This window comes from Oncorhynchus mykiss, chromosome 11 (genome assembly GCF_013265735.2).
Source record: "Oncorhynchus mykiss isolate Arlee chromosome 11, USDA_OmykA_1.1, whole genome shotgun sequence".
NCBI classification, from domain to species: domain Eukaryota; kingdom Metazoa; phylum Chordata; class Actinopteri; order Salmoniformes; family Salmonidae; genus Oncorhynchus; species Oncorhynchus mykiss.
In genome coordinates, this window is record NC_048575.1 from 328,846 (window position 1) to 345,601 (window position 16,756).

General features: G+C 42.0%; 2 protein-coding genes across 3 annotated transcripts in view; one reads left to right on the forward strand and one right to left on the reverse strand.

Annotated features, from left to right (window-relative positions):
- The window catches only part of acaa1 (acetyl-CoA acyltransferase 1), a 30,978-nt gene extending 17,995 nt beyond the window's left edge, over positions 1-12,983 (reverse strand). The window contains exon 1 of one of the 2 annotated variants that reach the window (XM_036934641.1): positions 12,866-12,983. Coding sequence is in view for 1 of the 2 variants with exons in the window: in XM_021620008.2 (XP_021475683.1) it covers positions 3,235-3,411 (177 nt within the window). In the remaining variant the exon portion in view is untranslated. Of the gene's footprint in view, positions 1-3,234; positions 3,726-12,865 lie in introns of those variants that run through there. The other variant, XM_021620008.2, reaches the window with a different exon arrangement.
- The window catches only part of cry-dash (cryptochrome DASH), a 37,723-nt gene continuing 32,762 nt past the window's right edge, over positions 11,796-16,756 (forward strand). The window contains exon 1 of the mRNA XM_036934640.1: positions 11,796-11,977. Within this exon, the coding sequence (XP_036790535.1) occupies positions 11,915-11,977 (63 nt within the window). The 5' untranslated portion in view covers positions 11,796-11,914. The remainder of the gene's footprint in view (positions 11,978-16,756) is intronic.

Below are 16,756 nucleotides of genomic sequence, written 5' to 3' on the forward strand. Positions count from 1 at the left end.
CTTTCCACCAGACACTGGGAGATTAATTAATCTTTCAGCAGGAGAATAACCTTAAACACAGGCCAAATCCACACTGGAGTTGCTTCAATCTGATTCTAACATGTACTGATTTAGGGGTTTGAAAACTTATGTAAATGTAATATTTCTGTATTTCATTTTCAATACAGATCACAATTAATTTTTTTAAAACATGTTATCACTGTCATTATAGGGCAGGGGTTACAAAACATTTTTGGCCCGCAAACCCATTTTGATATCTGAAAATTCTCACGAACCCAATCATGTGAAAAAAATTACCTAAGTAACAGCCAATGTTTCGTTTTTTATTTGGGGCTATGGCAGTCAATTGAAAAACATTCTAACAGTATTTCTGATTGTCTTCTCAACTCACCATCACATAATTTTAAAATGGGGCTATGACAGCCAATTTGGAAAGGGAAAGGGGGATAGCCCAGTCAGTTGTACAACTGAAGGCCTTCAACTGAAATGTGTCTTCCGCATTTAACCCAGGTGGCTGCTTTAATCGACATCCATGTCTTCAGCGCCCGGGGAACAGTGGGTTAACTGCCTTGCTCAGGGGCAGAATGACCCATTTTTACCTTGTCGATTGCAAACATAACGTATCTTACTAATGAGATGGGTGTGCTTGATGCAGATCGTCAGAGCTTCTCAAAGTCTCAAAGCTTCTCAAAGTCAAAGACATTGAAAGTCAATATATATAAAAAAATATTTAAAAAAATAAAAAGAGTTCTTAACAGGGCGTGTTTTTTTTTTACCCTCGCAGGTGTGGTCTCCTTCAGACATGAGCTCGTCGTCAGAGCAGACAGTCGACAGTGTGCACTGCAGCTCTGCTGACATCCAACCTGGTTTTGGTTTTAATGCAGACGAGAGCACTGAATCCAGCTTCACACAGACATGAGCTGGCGAAGAGTAGCCTACCATTCGTTTTATGGTGCTTTTAAGACAACTGGAAACTCTGAAAAAGGTCAAATCATGACGTCAGTGATCTTCAGGTCGGAAAGTCGGAGCTCTAGAAAAAGGCCCAAGTTCCCGAGTTGGAATTCCGAGTTGGATGACTGTTCAAAAGATTTTTCCCAGTCGGAGCTCGTTTCTTTCTGACTTCCCAGTTGTTTTGAACTCAGCATTAATGCTCAGAGGTGACGGCAGGGTATTTATTCCCTTTGAGTCAGGAACCAAAACTCCTTCGTAGTGACCCGTGAATGCGTTGTCTGAAGCATTCGGTCACATGACAGCTCAATCAGCTGTTCAATTTCACTTATGTCAACTGAGCCAGGATCACAGTCAAACGGATTGGGAAGAAGGTCCCAAAATGCTCTTCCAAGCATTGGAGATGAGCAATCACCACTAGTGTGGGACAATTGCTGATGCTGTTTCCTGTTATTTTCTTTTCATTACACAGAAAATCAACCAAGTCTGTTCTTTTTACATCCATTGTGAATAACAACAGTTCCTCTCTCAATGTGAAACATCTTTCCAAAACTCCCCCTCGATAACCACCAAGCCTCGGTGTGAAATAGAACACTCCCCCTCGATAACCACCAAGCCTCGGTGTGAAATAGAACACTCCCCCTCGATAACCACCAAGCCTCGGTGTGAAATAGAACACTCCCCCTCGATAACCACCAAGCCTCGGTGTGAAATAGAACACTCCCCCTCGATAACCACCAAGCCTCGGTGTGAAATAGAACACTCCCCCTCGATAACCACCAAGCCTCGGTGTGAAATAGAACACTCCCCCTCGATAACCACCAAGCCTCGGTGTGAAATAGAACACTCCCCCTCGATAACCACCAAGCCTCATTGTGAAATAGAACATCATCATACTATGATCCCATAGCTCCACAGTTTTGTGAAGAGGTGTGTGCGTAGTGGATGTGGTATGATGTAGTTTACAATCAAAGTTACTTACGGCAGTATATCAGAGCTCTGTGCTCAGCTCTTTTTCCGCCAGTTGCTCTCTGTGTATCATACAATGAGTCCATATGGCAGAGGGAGACTCATTCATAACTAGAGTGCAGAGGTCTGCCCGCCGTTCCGCCATAGATGGAGCCCCTTCTGTGCAAAAGCCCACCATTTGATCCCATATGGAATCTGTTTTTCATCAATATAGTCACGCAGCACACTGAACATCCCCTGTGCCGTTTCATGCTTGAGAATCGTGAGACAGAACAATATGTCCTTGTGAATAGCATCCCCCGACATGTACAGCAAACAAAAATCAATGCATGGGCATCGACCCTCAAAGCTAACGTCCATTTGGAGAACATCAGCTGGGCCGTTTTTGAGTCGTTCAGTCAGAGCATAAATTCTTTGTTGAACAGTTTTACCTGACACATTTATTGATGTGAGTTCTCTTTGCCTCTGCCTCCCCACACATTGGTTTCACTATATCAATTACAGCTGATAATATCAATATCTCTGCAGTAGTTTTTTAATTTCATAGCGTAGCAGGCCCAGCCGTTCACCATGATTTATGTGCAACGGTCAAGTGCAGTCTTTTCCCATGATCTAAGGGCACTCTCGCATTGAATTTTATATTTTAGATTAGAATAATTGTAATTTACATTTTTAAGGTTAACCACATTACAATGATTGAGATATATATATAAATTGTGTGTATATATATATATATATATACACACACAATTTATTATATATATATATATTTATTTATTAATGTTTTTTTGTTTTTTTTAAAGGATTTTGGAAATACTCCTTTGACCACATTTTCATATCTGGCGACCCCACCCCTAGTTTTGGTACCGCTGTTAAAGGGTATTGTGTGTAGGTGGATGAGATTTCTTTATTTTTTTTCATCCATTTTGAATTCAGGCTTTAACACAACAAAATGTGGAATAAGTCAGGAGTATGAATACTTTCTGAAGGTACTGTATGTGTAATGTAATGGAATTGAGTCATGATCAAGGGCTAATGCCGCGTTCATAACAACTGGAAACTCGGGAAAATACGAGGTCAAATCATGACGTCAGTGATTTTCAGTCTGGGAAGTCGGAGCTCTAGAAAGAGAAACGCGTTCCGGAGTTGGAATTCGAGTTGGATCAAATCAAATGTATTTATATAGCCCTTCTTACATCAGCTGGTATATCAAAGCAAGTAGTCAAGCAATGCAGGTGTAGAAGCACCATTCAAATAGATTTTTCCCAATCTGAGCTTTTTCCCAGTTGTTTTGAACGCGACGTTAGTCCTCCTTACCTTGAAAGATCCTTTTTTAGCCTTGCCGATAGCAGTCCTCAGCCCGTGGACCACCACTATATCATCTGGACTAGCGGATAAAGCACTACATTTTGCCCCGGAGACAATAGGATCACTGTGGGTTTTGAACGTGTTCGGTGGCGATAAATGACCAAAAACTACCTTTACTCTGTGCATTGCGGTGGTAAAATAAGTAAGTAAACCGATACTTGAAGCTAAACTATCCACAGATATGCAACCACAATCAAGCCCGTGCAATGCACAAACACTGTCTATTCGCAAGCGTCTACGCAGGAATGGTGAATGTGTTACAGTGTATTGTGCGGCCAGAGTTCGCCTCTTGCAACAATGGGAGCGTTCGACATTTCAGCCGACTTTAAAGGCAAGTCGAGGCTGAGTCACCTCGCATCATAAATAACTTGTCAATGTTAGTTGTAGATCAGTCAGTCATTTACAATTTTCCTATGATACATCACGGCGTTGATGCTCTCGAACACGGCCAACGTCTCCAGCCATTGAACTTTGGTTTCCACTAGTTATTACAGCCACAAAGTCCAAATGGGCTATAACGTAAATATTAATGAAAATAAAAACGTGCTTTTTGGTCTTCATTTGAGGTTAGTATTAGGCATAAGGTTAGCAGTGTGGTTAAATTTAGGTATAAAGTTAAACGTTAAGATGCATTTAAAAAATAAGGGGGGTTAGGACTTTGTGGTTGTGGTAACTAGTGACGACCCTGAACTTTGGCATATTTCCTTGTTACGATAAGCTACGGAAAATATGGAGGGACGAAATAGATGGGTCTGGTACCGTTTGCATTATACTTTTGGGAAGGACTGGAGTGCTCAGTAAACGTAATAAACAGTGTCAGTCCCAAATGTAAATGCATTTCTAGCATATCAAATAAATACGTGGCGGCAGGTGGTTAGAGCGTTGGACCAGTAACAGAAAAGTTGCCGGATCGAAACCCCGACCTCTCGTTCTGCCCCGGTAGGCCGTAATTGTAAATAAGAATTTGTTCTTAACTGACTTGCCTAGTTAAATAAAGGTAAAAAAAAAAAAAAACATCAACTTTAATTCAAACGTTTGTCTCGTGTCTCTACTCTGACATGTATCCACCGGGGGGCAGCAGATAGCAGTTCGTGGAGCCAGTCCTCAAAGTGTCATCATTTTTTGATGCTCACGTTCTTGCAGACATCAGACCCAGTGCTCTGAGGGGACTCTATTACCGTTCTGCTAGCAGCAGGATATTATGCTGCCAGCATGATTGATTCTTTTTTTATTCTCAAAATAAGAGTCCCCCCTGCAAAGACATGCATGCTAAACTTGGGGAATATCGATGTTTTAGGACTAGTGCAGTACAACTGTTTTTCACGTTGTGAATGCCCAGAAAATTGTTAGACTCAAGCCAAAGCATCATGTCTGACACAAACAGGCTCCTGAACTGCTTCTGTCCCCAAGACATAAGACTGCTAAATAGCTTATCCTAACTAGGAAAGTCAACCAATTCTTATTTAGAATGACAATCTACCCCGGCCAATTGTGCGCCGCCCTATGGGACTCTCAATCACGGCCAGTTGTGATACAGCCTGGAATCAAACCAGGGTCTGCAGTGACACCTTTAGCACTGAGATGCAGTGGCTTAGACCACTCAGGAGAAGCAGTCTAAGCTAACATAATGGCAACACAGACTGAGTTGATCCTTGTTTTACTTACACTGTCTCTATGCACACCCACAGGACTCTGAACATTTTAATTGAACCTTTATCAAACTAGGCAAGTCAGTTAAGAACAAATTATCATTTACATTGATGGCCTACTGGGGAACAGTGGGTTAACTGCCTTGTTCAGATAGAGATTTTCACCTTGGTGATTCGATCCAGCAACCTTTAGGTTACTGGCCCAAAGCTCTAACAACTAGGCTACCTGCCACACATTTATACTGACTCTAAATACATTCATATATAATCATCATATACACTGCTGCTACTCTGTTTATCATATATCCTGATGCCTAGTCACCTTCCCCCTATACATATCTACCTCCATCACTCCAGTACCCCTGTACATGTTAATATGGTACTGACCCTGTATATAGTCACCTTCCCCCTATACATATCTACCTCCATCACTCCAGTACCCCTGTACATTGTTAATATGGTACTGACCCTGAATATAGTCACCTTCCCCCTATACATATCTACCTCCATCACTCCAGTACCCCTGTACATTGTTAATATGGTACTGACCCTGTATATAGTCACCTTCCCCCTATACATATCTACCTCCATCACTCCAGTACCCCTGTACATGTTAATATGGTACTGACCCTGTATATAGTCACCTTCCCCCTATAGATATCTACCTCCATCACTCCAGTACCCCTGTACATGTTAATATGGTACTGACCCTGTATATAGTCACCTTCCCCCTATACATGTCTACCTCCATTACTCCAGTACCCCTGTACATTGTTAATATGGTACTTACTGAGAAACCAATACGTTATTCCAGCGGACCATTTAAGCAAGACAACGTATTCCATCGAAATCGCCCCGCTATTATTTAGAATGGATGGGTCTGGTGTGCAAAAGAGCAAAAAAAGTCAATAAAAACCATATGGGGATGAGGTAGGTAGATTGGATGGGCTATTTACAGATGGACTATGTACAGCTGCAGCGATCGGTGAGCTGCTCAGATAGCTGATGTTTAAAGTTAGTGAGGGAGATAAAAGTCTCCAACTTCAGTGATTTTTGCAATTTGTTCCAGTATGGCCTATTTATTGCCTTACCTCCTTACTCCATTTGCACACACTGTATATAGATGTTCTATTGTATTATTGACTGTGTTGTTTTTTGTCGTGCTGCTTTGCTTTATCTTGGCCAGGTCTCAGTTGTAAATGAGAACTTGTTCTGTGCTGGCCTACCTGGTTAAATAAAGGGTTAGGGTTATATATATAAATACCTGGTTAAATAAAGGTGATCTGGCCTACCTGGTTAAATAAAGGTGATCTGGCCTACCTGGTTAAATAAAGGGTTAGGGTTATATATATAAATACCTGGTTAAATAAAGGGTTAGGGTTATATATATATATATAAATACCTGGTTAAATAAAGGTCAAATAAAAACATGATTTTACCACAGTCTTTTTGTTAACAGTAAGGCTTCCATATGATTCCACCACAACATGTTTTCATTGTTTTTTATACTTAAATGGTCAATATAGTATTATTAAGGACACCTTCTTAATATTGAGTTGCACCCGCCCCTTTTGCCCTCAGCCTCAATTCGTCAGGCCGATGTTGACTACAATGCTTCCCACAGGCCCATGTTGACTACAATGCTTCCCACAGGCCCATGTTGACTACAATGCTTCCCACAGGCCCATGTTGACTTCAATGCTTCTCTCAGGCCCATGTTGACTACAATGCTTCTCTCAGGCCCATGTTGACTTCAATGCTTCCCACAGGCCCATGTTGACTTCAATGCTTCCCACAGGCCCATGTTGATTACAATGCTTCTCTCAGGCCCATGTTGACTACAATGCTTCCCACAGGCCCATGTTGACTACAATGCTTCTCTAAGGCCCATGTTGACTACAATGCTTCCCACAGGCCCATGTTGACTACAATGCTTCCCACAGGCCCATGTTGACTTCAATGCTTCTCTCAGGCCCATGTTGACTACAATGCTTCCCACAGGCCCATGTTGACTACAATGCTTCCAACAGGCCCATGTTGACTACAACGCTTCTCTCAGGCCCATGTTGACTACAATGCTTCCCACAGGCCCATGTTGACTACAATGCTACTCTCAGGCCCATGTTGACTACAATGCTTCTCTCAGGCCCATGTTGACTACAATGCTTCTCTCAGGCCCATGTTGACTTCAATGCTTCTCTCAGGCCCATGTTGACTTCAATGCTTCTCTCAGGCCCATGTTGACTACAATGCTTCTCTCAGGCCCATGTTGACTTCAATGCTTCCCACAGGCCCATGTTGATTACAATGCTCCTCTCAGGCCCATGTTGACTACAATGCTTCCCACAGGCCCATGTTGACTACAATGCTTCTCTAAGGCCCATGTTGACTACAATGCTTCCCACAAGCCCATGTTGACTACAATGCTTCCCACAGGCCCATGTTGACTACAATGCTTCCCACAGGCCCATGTTGACTACAATGCTTCCCACAGGCCCATGTTGACTACAATGCTTCACACAGGCCCATGTTGACTACAATGCTTCTCTCAGGCCCATGTTGACTACAATGCTTCCCACAGGCCCATGTTGACTACAATGCTTCTCTCAGGCCCATGTTGACTACAATGCTTCCCACAGGCCCATGTTGACTACAATGCTTCCCACAAGCCCATGTTGACTACAATGCTTCCCACAGGCCCATGTTGACTACAATGCTTCCCACAGGCCCATGTTGACTACAATGCTTCCCACAGGCCCATGTTGACTACAATGCTTCCCACAGGCCCATGTTGACTACAATGCTTCTCAGTTTTTTGTAGTGGAGGACCTGTTGGGCTGTTTATTCTTAGCACTATGTGTTCTCTCCCAGGTGCTTGTAAGAGCACGGATGACAGACTGTTAGGATTCCAGTTGAGGTAGTTTAATGCTGCACAGGGCAATACAACTTAACAACATGGCTGTGACTTCACTAATGAATGATCAGAGGAGTGCAACTACACAGGACTATCCAGCTGCACCATCATCCTCACACAACTGCATGAACTTGAATGTATATAGCTACATCCACAAGGCTCATTGCTAACACAAAACCCACATAATCTATACAGTAAACATCCATACAACCACAGCTCATATAAGACTAGACACTGGTGGACATTATACAATACACTGAAATGAGATGATATAAACAACAGGGTCAGCAAGCTTACAGATGCTAGCTTGCTGTAAAAACACTATGTAGCATAACCAAGACAAGTGTGTCCACAACACATGAAGAGTAAGAATTATGAACTCACGTTTCTGACGGGCGCACACTGGCCTTGGCTAAAACAAAGAATGCTAACTAAAAAAGGTCATCACAGGAGATGGCTGGAACTTATTACTTTGCTTGTGTACTTTCTCTAGTTACTTCCGTTTCCTCACTTAGAGATCGCCCGGCCTGCTCTGCTCGACATCACCGGTGGGTGGAGCTACAGTCCCCTATGATTAACTAATATTTACTCTCAATAGTCTTTCGTACAACAGGGATGCTGGTCCATGTTGACTCCAACGCTTCCTACAGTTGTGTCAAGTTGGCTGGATGTCCTTTGGGTGGTGGACCATTCTTGATACACAGGGGAAACTGTTGAGTGTGGAAAGACCCAGCAGGGTTGCAGTTCTTGACACAAACCTGTGTACCTGGCACCTACTGCTATACCCTGTTCAAAGGCACTTAACTATTTTGTCTTGCCCATTCACCCTCTGAATGGCTCATATACCCAATCCATGTCTCAATTGTCTCAAAGCTTACAAATGATTCCATAACCTGTCTCCTCCCCTCATCTACACTGATAGAAGTGGGTTTAAGAAGTGACATCAATAAGCAATCATAGCTTTCACCTGGTCAGTCTGTCAGGAAAAGAGCGGGTGTCCTTAATGTTTTGTACACTCAGTATAAACATTCAAAAGGCATCACACCAAAGGACTAAGAAACTGACCTCTTACGGCAATGAAGTGCAATATTTTGATAAATATTTCTATAAAGCTTCCAGTGTATTCAGGTCATGTGATCCAGCCATGTCTTCTGTACTTCCTCATTCCAGGAGAACCCTCCCCAGCGCAATGGTGCCCAAATACTGGATCAATGATTAATAACAGAACTGTGCTTTTAGGGACAAAATGTAATTAATCATAACTATTTGGTAATATCATTAATATACTCGGGGACTATTATTTATTGAAATACATTTCTGTGTAATTACTATGAAGTAGGTGAAGGGAATTAAATGAAATTTTTCATTCATTTCAAAGGTCAAAGTTCCACAACCTTAACCTGGCACAGTCACACCATTGAACAATTGTCATGTTTGGTTCAAAATTGCAAGAATCCAAAATGATACACTGCATGAATCTACTCGTTATCCAAGTTAAAAACAAAGCTTTTAGTATTATATCACAATTTTAGCCAATTTAAGTCAAATAATATTTGTGTTTGCCATCATGGACACGAAAAGTCAGGTCAACTACCCAATATACAGTACATATCTTATTGCACTTTTATATGAAATGACATTAAAATGATACCTGTTAGATTCCCATGCTATAGAGATTGTACTGATCCAGACAGTGGCTCATGACAAGGAGCAGTATGTATGTACTGTTGGGAATGACTGACTGGGCGTTAGATTGGAGCTTATTCGTAATGGAATCCTCCTATAGGATGACAAAGCCTCAAAACAAAGCCTCCTGTTGATATTTTGTACATGTATCATGTAGTTAGGCCTAATAAATCAAATGTCTAAGACCATGATGTGTCTATCTTTCTTACATGTTGTTTGTTAGTATTAACAATAAGCCCTTTTCTATTTTCTTTTCGGCTCCTACAGAAATCTCACTTTTTCAAAACTCATTATTTTTTATCATTTGAAAATACATTTAAACATCTAATAAAAATCTACTAGACCTACATTATTAGCAAACAATTACCTAAAAGTGTGTTAGTTAATTACAGTGTTACAAAAGCAACAGTTTTGTAACAGCTTAACTTCAGCCTGTGTGTTATAAAACCTAAGATGTGTGGGGCTAGCCACAATAGTAAGAATTTGCGGTTCACCTTCAAAATAAAAGACGCACATTGAAACTGATCCAAACGGATACAACGAGTGGAAAGGTGCCATATTTGGACTAGATAATGACAAACAAAGTTGGAATGTTATAAAACTGCTATATGTTATTTAATACAATAATTAATACTTTTTTAAAATTTTTTTACCCCTTTTTCTCCCCAATTTCATGGTGTCCAATTGTTGTAGTAGCTACTATCTTGTCTCATCGCTACAACTCCCGTACGGGCTCGGGAGAGACGAAGGTTGAAAGTCATGCGTCCTCCGATACACAACCCAACCGCACTGCTTCTTAACACAGCGCGCAGGACAACAGGCCCTCCGATTTGACACACTGAACTTTATCTGAGAAGTAATTGGTGAACCAGGCGATGCAGTCATTTGAGAATCCAAGGCTAATGAGTCTGCCGATAAGAATGTGGTGATGGACAGTGTTGAAAGCCTTGTGGGAACTATTGGAGTCAACATGGGCCAGCATCCCTGTGGAACGGTTTGACACCTTGTAGAGTCTATGTCCTGACGAATTGAGGCTGTTTTGAGGCTAAACGCGAGTACAACTCAATATTAGGAAGGTGTTCCTAATGTTTGATATACTCTGTGTATGTACAGCCTTACCAATGGATTGTGCAGTATCAGCCTTCTGATGCGGTTACATGCACACAATAATGTGATTATTGTGGATAGTCAGATTAACATAATAGTTTTGTTTTAAAATGTTTACAGGTTTTGCAGGAAGAACGATTTTGTTAATAATGAAGTTTACATGACACATCTGAAATAAGGCTACCTGATGGGACTTTTGATAAATGCAGAAAATTGTCAATGAAAATAAACATTCTACCACAGTGACAATGTTATTTTTGGGAAGCATATTGATTCTGAGCTGGGACATATAAAGTTTGGAAACTACTTCTACTATGCTACATTTAGTTGTTCTGAACTCACTTCACACTAAAGAGGGAGGCAGATTGAAGTGTTTATATGTCGTAATAATTTGAAATATTGCTCAGAAAACTAAGTGTTTTAATTGGCATATGCTTACTTCAATTTTGACCTTAAGATAAGCAGAGTAAGATGTTTACATGACTATTACACAATCTGCCGACTGCTACATTCAGTTTAATATCTAAATATTACTGTGCATGTAAATGTACACAGTGACACCTACAGATTACAATTCCAAAGAGTCTACAGAAATATTAGTGTCGTAGCTCTTATTACAGGACTTTGACTGTGGGGAAATCCCCTTCCCAGTCAGTCTCTTGTGTGTATTGGACATTCATATTGGGCTCTACAGCCTTACCCTGTTTCATGCGTGCACAATCCAGAGGTATCAGCCTACTTACTCAGTGACACCCACAGAACACAACTGTGTAGAGTTTACCATGACATTAATATTTGTGTAGACTCTTTTGAATTGTAATCTGTGGGTGTCACTGAGTAGGCTGACACTCCATTTCATTGGTGTCCACTCTACAGGTAAGGCTGTACAGTCCAATATGAATATCCAGCACAAACAGTGTGTGTATTTCCCCAATTCAATTATGCAGTCTAATACAGCCAGTGGGATTTAAAATGTTTTTTTTTTTTTTTTACTGTTTGTCAAATTGATTAAATATAGTATTTATCTTTTAAAGTTGTATAATATGGCATTATTCCACTATTTGTATTAATTTGGATCAGTTTCAAGGGGGGGGGGATTTTATTTTGAAGGCAAACCACACGTTCCGCTGTTGTGCCTCATCCTTATTGTGGCTAGCTTCACACAAGTCAAGCCCAGCTGTGTCTGCAGGCAGGCAGCATCGGCTACATAACCACGCCGGGAGAGTAGTGCACTCAACACATCTACTATCGCAGACGTGTTTAGCTGTAGAATATGTCTACCTCACGGACAGTCATATGTTTGCTGAGAAACGACTTGCGTCTTCACGACAATGAGGTAAATTGATTCTAAATTAGATCAGAAATGTGTCTAGTAGTCTTGGAACAAAACGATTCCAAAATGTGTACCGCTGACTTGTTCAATGCGATACAATGTTGCGCTTTCTCTTCACTAATGTAAAGTATATTTGGTTTTATCGTGCATTCTCTGATCATTTTATTTCTTCTCATCTGACACCAATAAACAGAAACAAATGCTAAAATCTTCTTGTGGTATAATGGCAGTCCGCAAACAAACGTTATGCCGGTCATACACTACACGATGTCGCCACGTTTTTGGCCATCCCAGACGAATAGACATGATCGGGGAGAAATCCTGTTTCCTTGAGCTAGAAAGTTGCCTGGGTCCCCAAACTGCTTGTTCCGGTCTAACGTAACGTAGCGGCAGTAAAATACATGTCTGAAACTAGGGCTGAGGTCCAAACACTTAAGAAACACCCTCGCCTTGTGTCCTTGGGGGAATCCCCGTCACCATCTTTGGCGGGTGGTCCAAATGATTTAACCAAGCAAGGGAGGTTTGCAACATATACCCCTCAGACCTCGTTTTTAGTCGCTTTTGCGAGTGTACAGTTATGTTCACTCCCGGGGCCTGAAACTCCCCAGAATTTAATTCCGATGATTGTACATCAACGTCCGCGAAAAGTTAAAAACATCAATGGAGAAGTCAATTTAAGTGTAAGTAAAAATGAATGTAAATAAGTTAGAAATTGTGCTGCATATGACGGCTTATAACACATTTTCCTCCTTCAGAAGCTCCAGCTAGGCAGGCTGTTATTTATCTAATTAGTTTACTAGCTATCATACAGTAGGGGTATATTAATCATTATATATTTAATGGAAGTAGACATGCACTCATAATTGACTGTAGAGCATATAAACCACTCACAAGCTACCGGTGGCTGAAAACACAATCACCGTGGGATAAATCTGTAAAGAATTTCCAGGCAGTGGCGGTCCATGTAAAAAAAATCCTTCCTCCCTCGCCCCTCGCCCTGCAAGTGTACACTCGTCAGACGTCATCAGAAGTGTCAACTTAATTTGAGGGCTGGGGGGATAGGGTGTGTCTTCAGGGGATAGGGTGTGTCTTCAGGGGATAAGGTGTGTCTTCAGGGGATAGGGTGTGTCTTTTGGGTGTGTGTTTGGACTGCACATAGATCACCCTACTACACACTGGTCTTGAAGAAGAAGAAATGTCATGGGAGGTTCTCTTCAATTCGGTAAACTTGGAGGAGTTGTTCGGATGGAGTTTTGCCACAGAGTTTCTAAACCCAGAGGCTTAACAACTTGAGTCTTCTGGGAAAGCTTGCCAAACAGGCCAGGGTTGGAGAAGTGAGAAATTATTTTTTAGTTAATTTTCTTAATCTAAAGGCACAACCTAGATTACAATATTTTAAGTAGTTGAACATGTTATTACTCCAACCTTGTGAAAGTGACAAACTGACACATTTTTATTTTCATCAAAAACAACTTTTATATTGAAGTAGTGCCTTTTTGATTTGACAAACAGTTTGGCACGAGACCACGGGTCAATGACGTGTTTCTGTGCATGAGCTTCGCTAGCCAACGTCGCCATGAGACAACGCCTACAAGTGTGATCAGGGATTTCTATTGGAGAAGCAGTATTTGCCTATCTTCATAGTATACGGTCTTAGGTGTAAAGTCCAAAAGCGGAAGTCCTGTCACAGGCCCTCTTTCCTATTGGTCAGTGCTATCTGGGATCTCGACCATTTAAAATGTAGACTTCAATGGGGACGTCCCAAGGATACCGGGTTGCACGGACCATTTCCCCTGAGAACCGGAACATCTGGTTAGTGGAGACACGGCAGCACTGAGGTTATAATAAGAACCAACTGTGCACTAGCACTCCGTGCACACAGGTAGCAGCACGAGCAGTCCAAACACACACATCATCACAACACATTTAAGTGTGTGCCCTCAGGCCACTACTGTACTACCACATATCGACAACAAAAAAATCTATCTGTACGTGTGTGTATAGTGCGTATGTTATCGTGTGTGTGGATGTGTCTGTGCCTATGTTTGTGTTACTTCACAGTCCCCGCTGATCCATAAGGTATATTTTTATCTGTTTTTAAAATCGGATTCAGTTACTTGATGTGGAATAGAGTTCCATGTAGTCATGGCTCTATGTAGTACTGTGTGCCTCCCATTGTCTGTTCTGGACTTGGGGACTGTGAAGAGACCTCTGGTGGCATGGGGTATGCATGGGTGTCTGAGCTGTGTGCTAGTAGTGATGAAGTCAATCTCCACTTTGAGCCAGGAGAGATTGACATGCATATTATTAATATTAGTTATCTGTGTACATCCAAGGACCAGCTGTGCTGCCCTGTTTTGAGACAATTGCAATTTTCCCATGTCCCTCTGTCACCTCACCACATGACTAAACAGTAATCCAGGTGTGACAACTAGGGCCTGTAGGACCTGACTTGTTGATAGTGTTGTTAAGAAGGTAGAAACTAGGGCCTGTAGGACCTGCCTTGTTGATAGTGTTGTTCAGAAGGTAGAAACTAGGGCCTGTAGGACCTGCCTTGTTGATAGTGTTGTTAAGAAGATAGAAACTAGGGCCTGTAGGACCTGCCTTGTTGATAGTGTTGTTAAGAAGATAGAAACTAGGGCCTGTAGGACCTGCCTTGTTGATAGTGTTGTTAAGAAGGTAGAAACTAGGGCCTGTAGGACCTGCCTTGTTGATAGTGTTGTTAAGGAGGTAGAAACTAGGGCCTGTAGGACCTGCCTTGTTGATAGTGTTGTTAAGAAGATAGAAACTAGGGCCTGTAGGACCTGCCTTGTTGACAGTGTTGTTCAGAAGGTATAAACTAGGACCTGTAGGACCTGCCTTGTTGATAGTGTTGCTAAGAAGGTAGAAACTAGGGCCTGTAGGACCTGCCTTGTTGATAGTGTTGTTAAGAAGGTAGAAACCAGGGCCTGTAGGACCTGCCTTGTTGATAGTGTTGTTAAGAAGGTAGAAACCAGGGCCTGTAGGACCTGCCTTGTTGATAGTGCTGTTAAGAAGGTAGAAACTAGGACCTGTAGGACCTGCCTTGTTGATAGTGTTGTTAAGAAGATAGAAACTAGGGCCTGTAGGACCTGCCTTGTTGATAGTGTTGTTAAGAAGGTAGAAACCAGGGCCTGTAGGACCTGCCTTGTTGATAGTGTTGTTAAGAAGGTAGAAACTAGGGCCTGTAGGACCTGCCTTGTTGATAGTGTTGCTAAGAAGGTAGAAACCAGGGCCTGTAGGACCTGCCTTGTTGATAATGTTGTTAAGAAGGTAGAAACTAGGGCCTGTAGGACCTGCCTTGTTGATAGTGTTGCTAAGAAGGTAGAAACCAGGGCCTGTAGGACCTGCCTTGTTGATAGTGTTGTTAAGAAGGTAGAAACCAGGGCCTGTAGGACCTGCCTTGTTGATAGTGCTGTTAAGAAGGTAGAAACTAGGACCTGTAGGACCTGCCTTGTTGATAGTGCTGTTATTAAGAAGGTAGAAACTATGGCCTGTACGACCTACCTTGTTGATAGAGTTGTTAAGAAGGTAGAAACCAGGGCCTGTAGGACCTGCCTTGTTGATAGTGCTGTTAAGAAGGTAGAAACTAGGACCTGTAGGACCTGCCTTGTTGATAGTGTTGTTAAGAAGATAGAAACTAGGGCCTGTAGGACCTGCCTTGTTGATAGTGTTGTTAAGAAGGTATAAACTAGGGTCTGTAGGACCTGCCTTGTTGATAGTGTTGTTAAGAAGGCAGAAACTAGGGCCTGTAGGACCTGCCTTGTTGATAGTGTTGTTAAGAAGGTAGAAACTAGGCCCTGTAGGATCTGCCTTGTTGATAGTGTTGTTAAGAAGGTAGAAACCAGGGCCTGTAGGACCTGCCTTGTTGATAGTGTTGTTAAGAAGGTAGAAACTAGGGCCTGTAGGACCTGCCTTGTTGATAGTGTTGTTAAGAAGGTAGAAACTAGGCCCTGTAGAATCTGCCTTGTTGATAGTGCTGTTAAGAAGGTAGAAACCAGGGCCTGTAGGACCTGCCTTGTTGATAGTGTTGTTAAGAAGGTAGAAACTAGGGCCTGTAGGACCTGCCTTGTTGATAGTGCTGTTATGAAGGTAGAAACCAGGGCCTGTAGGACCTGCCTTGATGATAGTGTTGTTATGAAGGTAGAAACTAGGGCCTGTAGGACCTGCCTTGTTGATAGTGTTGTTAAGAAGATAGAAACTATGGCCTGTAGGACCTGCCTTGTTGATAGTGCTGTTAAGAAGATAGAAACTAGGGCCTGTAGGACCTGCCTTGTTGATAGTGTTGTTAAGAAGATAGAAACTAGGGCCTGTAGGACCTGCCTTGTTGATAGTGCTGTTAAGAAGATAGAAACTAGGGCCTGTAGGACCTGCCTTGTTGATAGTGTTGTTAAGAAGATAGAAACTAGGGCCTGTAGGACCTGCCTTGTTGATAGTGTTGTTAAGAAGGCAGAAACTAGGGCCTGTAGGACCTGCCTTGTTGATAGTGTTGTTAAGAAGGTAGAAACTAGGGCCTGTAGGACCTGCCTTGTTGATAGTGCTGTTAAGAAGATAGAAACTAGGGCCTGTAGGACCTGCCTTGTTGATAGTGTTGTTAAGAAGATAGAAACTAGGGCCTGTAGGACCTGCCTTGTTGATAGTGTTGTTAAGAAGGTAGAAACTAGGGCCTGTAGGACCTGCCTTGTTGATAGTGTTGTTAAGAAGATAGAAACTAGGGCCTGTAGGACCTGCCTTGTTGATAGTGTTGTTAAGAAGGTAGAAACT